We start from the raw sequence: 5,862 nt of genomic DNA on the forward strand, positions 1-5,862 counted from the left end.
TTGGTTACCATCTACTCCTTCATGGCTCAACATACTGCCTCATCCCCACCTCGCCTTCACCCCAGAGACCCAGCAGCGTTCCCACTGCTCCAAGGAGAACGTGATCACCAGTGACCCCGTGTGGCTGAATCCAGCCATCTTTTCTTCATTCTGATCAGAGCTGGATCCAACCTGGCTGAGCACCCCTGGTTTTCCCTCCAGGTTGCCGCCCCACACACCCTTGCTCCCACTCCTCCCCTTGGCCCTTCCCACTGTACCTCCACAAACATGGCCTGCTCCTGGGCTGGGCCTGGGCCCCTTCCCCAACTACAACTTCTCCTGGAAACCTTATTCAATCCCACCGCTTTACATGCCTCTGATCTCATCCTGACACAGCAAACATGGAAACTTCAAGAGGACAGGTGCTGCTTCCCGGGCATCGGCACCTAAGGAGCATCTCAAACTCAATTTCTCTCAAAATTCTACTGTGCGGTGGGTTCCAAAAATATCATTAAATATTCCCCCAAAAGAAGAAACATTTGGATACAATAAATGGTGGTGACGAAAGTAACAGATCAGATGTGTGCTTGAATCTAATTATGCCTGCCTGATGGGAAAGCCAAGAGGGACCCAGGATCACAGACGGTCCTGGTCAGGGTAGCGGAAGGGAGGAGCTGGCGGGCTGGTGCAGGGCAGCGGGTCAGCTCTGAGGGTTATAGAGATGGGCTTCATCAGGTATTGTTGTTAAAAGCTGATGGACAGAGACGCCTGGGTAGCTCAGAGGTTTAGAGCTTGCCTTCAGCCCAGGATATAACCCCGGGGTCCTGGGATCAAGTCCCACAGCGGGCTCCCTGTGGGGAGCCTGCTTCTCCCTCTGCTTCTGTCTTTGCCTCTCTTTCTCTCTCTCTCTCATGAATAAATTTTTAAAAATCTAAAAAAAAAAAAAAAAAAAAGCTGAAGGACATCCACCAGAAGGGCAGAAAGGGGAACAAGAAAACCTAACAAATTAAAAAAATAAAACATCACGCAGATTCCAACTTAACCAATAATCACAATGGTAAATGGATTAAATTGCTCTACAAAAAAAAAAAAAACTTGAAGACTGAATTACAATATAGCTAAAAAAAAAAAAGATGTAAGTTTAAAAAATTAGAAAATGAAGTAACCCTTAAATTGGAACAAAAAGGGGCGCACTGTGCCAGTAACTGTCAGGAACACCCGAGCGTCTACCACAGGGTGCTGACACACCCGGCAGAACCGGCACCTCAGCTCTGCTAACCGGCTAGACCCAGGCTGAGACACAGAAGATGTAACCAACTGCTGCAGCCCATACATTCTTCTCGACCACAATGAAATATTCACAAAAGCCACAATGAAATCCCAAGAAAGAGCCCAAAAAGTAGCTATCTTTATGAGACCATATCACTGGACCTTAAAGCAATAAAGTTTAAAATAATCACAGGGCAGCTGGGGTGGCTCGGCGGTTGAGCACCGCCTTCAGCCCAGGGCCTGATCCTGGAGACCCGGGATCGAGTCCCGCGTCGGGCTCCCTGCATGGAGCCTGCTTCTCTCTCTGCCTGTGTCTCTGCATCTCTCTCTCTCTCTCTCTGTGTCTCTCATGAATAAATAAAATCTTAAAAAAAAAAAAAGAATAATCACAGAAAGGGGAGGCATGGATGAAACAGGTGAAGCGGATCAGAGCACACTTATCTTGATGAGCACTAACACCTAAAACTAACCCAGCACTGCATGTTAAATAGACTGGAACTTAAAAAAATTTTTTAGGGATCCCTGGGTGGCACAGCGGTTTGGTGCCTGCCTTTGGCCCAGGGCGTGATCCTGGAGACCCGGGATCGAATCCCACATCGGGCTCCCGGTGCATGGAGCCTGCTTCTCCTTCTGCCTGTGTCTCTGCCTCTCTCTCTCTCTGTGTGACTATCATGAATAAATAAATAAAATCTTAAAAAAATAAATAAATAAAATCTTTAAAAAAAAAAAAATTTTTTTTAAATAAATGAATGCAATATTTGAAACTGTCAAAAAATAAAAAAATCACAAAAAATTAGCTCCCTCCCCTAATGTACCAACTGGAAAAACTGCTGATGCCCGTCTAAATCACTCAGTTAAAGAGGGAGTGAAGACAAGGGACCAAGTATCCCGAGGTGAACAACAATGAGCAGCACGAAACAGACCCTCATGGGGACCCACGGGACAGAAGAAGAGACGCAGCTGCAAAGTGCAGGTATCAGGAAATACAAACTTCCCTCCAGTAGCCAGAACGGCAAAATAAAACCGAGGAAACGAAGAAGCGAGGATTCACGGACTGTAAACAGCTATGCAGCCTTGCTCGATGGGCGAGGGGCTAGTTTGGAAAGACCTGTAATCGTGGCAGCTGGAGAAGCCTGACGAGAAAAGAAAGGTAGCAGGGTCGTGCGGGCTAGGAGAAACTGCAGAAACAGCCTGAGATGAGAGGAGGCCAGTCCATCGCTGGTCCTCCACTGGAGCCAATCTTCCCCTGGCGTGAAGGTGGAAATGCACACAGTGGGTCTGGTTTTTTGCTTTTGTTTTGGCTGTGCTGATGGTTACTGCCCCGGGGTCCAGAAGGTCCTGAACAGCCTGCCACCCGGCGAGCCTTCCCCCATCCCGAAGGGTTCATTACACCCAGGAAGACAAATATCGATCCAGATTAAATGAACAATAACTAGGAAAACATTTTCCATGGATACACGGCAGGTAAAAGATAACTATACTCAAAATGCATAGAATATCTAGAGAGCAATTTTAACAAGTGCCAAATAAGATGAAAAGCAGACACGTAGCCAATAAATCTATAAAACATATCCAACCCATCAGTACAGGTACAGAGACAAGTATGTAAAAGTGTAGAAGATAGTCCAAAAGATCACACAAGCTGCTGGCCGCAAGGACTCCAAGTTGGGAGGCGAGAAACGGGAACCTTCACCACTCCCTAGCCCACGTATTCCTGTAGCATTCTAATTTTTACAAAACAAATATATCCTACTCAAAGAGAGGCTTAAAATCTTGTTAGTTATTAACATTCAAAATGATTTACCTTCAAGGATATTCATTAAAACACAAAGCGCAAGACACTCTCCGTGGTTTAAGGGCCTCCTCCCGTTTCTCTACTACCTCACTATGTCCGCGTTGTTCTGCAACGAGACGCTAGCGCAGTCGGCACCGAGGGTTGAGTGAGGTGTGCAGGAGAGGCGGACTGCCCCCGGATAGGCCGGGGGACCCTGCAGCGAGCACTGCGGGCTCTCCCGGTGGACGTGACACCCCTCCCCTGTCACCCACTGGCCCCTGCTAGCTGCGATGCCCCTCCAGGCCCTGGAGCCGCGTGAGCTCCCGAGCGGGACTCCCTGTCTACGACGTACAGCTGCTAGCAGAGCCTCCTCCCGAGACAGCAGGGCGCTCGCAACACACAAAGGTGACCGGGCCCGCCAGCCACAGCCAGAAAGGCCTCACAACGACCGGGCAGGGTGGGAGCCTCAAGGCTCCGGTACTGACCGCGGCTGAAGGGCAGCAGGCTGCTCAGGTAGGGGAAGCTCACTCTCCTCAGCTCGTCCAGCTTCTCCTGCAGCTTGCGCACCTGGCTGTCGGAGCGGCTGACCCTCTGCCGCAAGGTCTTCAGCTCACCGTTCTTCTTCTCCACCTGCTCCCGCAGGCAGCACACCTGGCTCTTGTTCTGCCGGGAGGAGAAGCAGTAGGAGTGCAGCGAGTCGATGAGTTTGCAGGCCCCCGACGCCGACAGGATGACCTCATTGATGGACATGGGGCTGGCATCGCTGTGCTCGCTCTGCACAGCTTCCGCTGCTGGCTTCGGGGTGACATCTGTCGGAGGGGCAGAGGGACTCTGGGAGGGCTTCTGAGGCGTCGCTGTGAGTGATGAGCTCGGGGGACTCTGGGCCAAGCCCTTGTCGGGCCCCGGGCCGGTCCCACTGCAGCTGGGCTCCACGTCTCTCTTCGGCCTCTTTCGGTCAACGGGCTCTCGGGGGACAGAGGCCCTCTCCCGAGCGTGCTTGGAGGAAAAACTGTAAGAATGCAGCGAGCCAATAAACTTGCAAGCCCCGGACCCCGGTGGCGTAAAGTCATCCTTGGAGATGCCACTCTTATCTACCAGGCCTCCGTCCGGGGGGGCGGTGGCGGCGGCGGCACTGTCACCACCAGCATCCATAGCAGATGCATCTGCTTCTCCTTGACCGCCTGCCGTAGGGGCTGGACCATCGCCTGGAGTCCCTTCCAGGGCCTGCCGTGTGCGCTCCTGACCAATGGCCTCCTGGGAGGCTTTGGGTGTAGTTTCACCCTGCAGTGTAGCCTGTTTCCCCTTTCGGGACCCCGGCTTGGCCATCGGGCTTTCACCCAAGGACGACGAGGAACCTGCAGCTCCCTTCCCGTCCGCCCCACTCGCGTGTCCCCTCAGGCCCCCAGAGGCCTTTCTGGTGACCCTTCTCCTCGTGCGGCCATGACCTCCAGGGCCCCTCTTCTTCTCAGGCAGGTGGAAGATGGAGGGCACTGCTGTGGGCTTGAGTAGGCGATGCTGATCCTCCAGCCTTTTGGAGAAGCTGTCTTTGGTGAAATGTTCACTACAGAGAAAAGAATACTTTGTGGGGGTCCAGTTATCCCTCTGAACAGCTTTTAACCACTGGATCAGACGTTTTGAGTCCTTTAGGGGGAACCTGCAGGAAATATGACAACGGAATTAGAAAGAAATCACTAAATGTCTCCTCCCAAATTTATCAACTATTAAAGCAAAACAAGTGTTTCTGCAAATACCTAGTCCTGTATTGACTTTATCCGTTTAAAAACTTAAGCACCCTCTACCTGGAAGTCATCGTGAGATAGAAGATGCCGGGCTCATTGCCTACCCTTAAGGAGCTTACAGTTGAGAGCACAGAAAGACTGAAGGGAACTCCTCCCAAGCTGTGGTGAATGTCCCACAGGAGAGGTCGCACAGGATGACATCTGACAACAGGAAAGGCTTCAGGAAGCCCTGGAAATAGTTGCTAGAAACACACAGCTAAACCACCCTCCTGGTGTGCCTCTGATGCAGGCTGGGTGCTAAATCCGGGATGGCGGGTCCCCCTGTTGGAAGCCGGGTCTGCTGTGGCCAGCAGAGATGCGAGCGAGAGGCCGGGAGAGGGTCCCAGATGCTGCGTGGGCCCAGCCTGGGCTGTGACTCAAGCAGTCGAGGATGCGAGGCGACCCTAAGGAGAGGTCAGACTCAACAGCTACAGTCCCCTGTTCTTGCTACAGTCCGGCTGCCAGGAGCAACAGTGTTTTTTAAAAAGCAACCAGCAACTGGAAAACACCCAATGCCGAGATACTTAGTAATCATTTCTTCTCATTTAAACAAGACCTGTCTTCAGAGACCCAGGAGCAACTTCTACCCAGGGCTGGGTGATTATTCCGAGGGCTACGTGCCCCACCTGAGGTCATCTATCCCACCTGAGGCCACTGTGGACCAGAACCAGGACCAAGGCGGATACTATCCCCCCAGGAGGTTCTGGACAACACGACGTCCTACACTTCCTTGATCCTGTGACCCCACTTCCCGAAGACCCAGTTCCCACGTCCTTTGCCCCGCACCAGAGAGCACTGTGAGCGCCAAGGGCGCCCTTCTCCGCAGTGCTCTGCCTGGTTTTCGAAAGCCTGTCGAGGCCTTGGGGACACAGGCCCTGAAGAGAGCTCTCAAGACGGCATGGCCTCTGACCTCTGACCCGCCGCGGCCAGTTCTTCGGATACATTGTAGCAGCTTAAGAGAACACGCAGGGAGGGACGGACTGTAGGTAGCAGGCCACTGGAGCCCTTAAAACTTCACTCCCGGTAACATAAAACAGAAGTATCTGCCAGGAGGCTTTCCAG

The 5,862-nt window shown here is 52.1% G+C and overlaps 1 protein-coding gene across 1 annotated transcript in view; it reads right to left on the minus strand.

Annotated features, from left to right (window-relative positions):
• The window catches only part of THAP4 (THAP domain containing 4), a 39,276-nt gene that overhangs the window by 32,362 nt on the left and 1,052 nt on the right, over positions 1–5,862 (minus strand). The window contains exon 2 of the mRNA XM_077869601.1: positions 3,508–4,676. Within this exon, the coding sequence (XP_077725727.1) occupies positions 3,508–4,676 (1,169 nt within the window). The remainder of the gene's footprint in view (positions 1–3,507; positions 4,677–5,862) is intronic.

The sequence above is a fragment of the Canis aureus genome, chromosome 24 (genome assembly GCF_053574225.1).
Source record: "Canis aureus isolate CA01 chromosome 24, VMU_Caureus_v.1.0, whole genome shotgun sequence".
In the NCBI taxonomy this organism is placed as follows: Eukaryota; Metazoa; Chordata; class Mammalia; order Carnivora; family Canidae; genus Canis; species Canis aureus.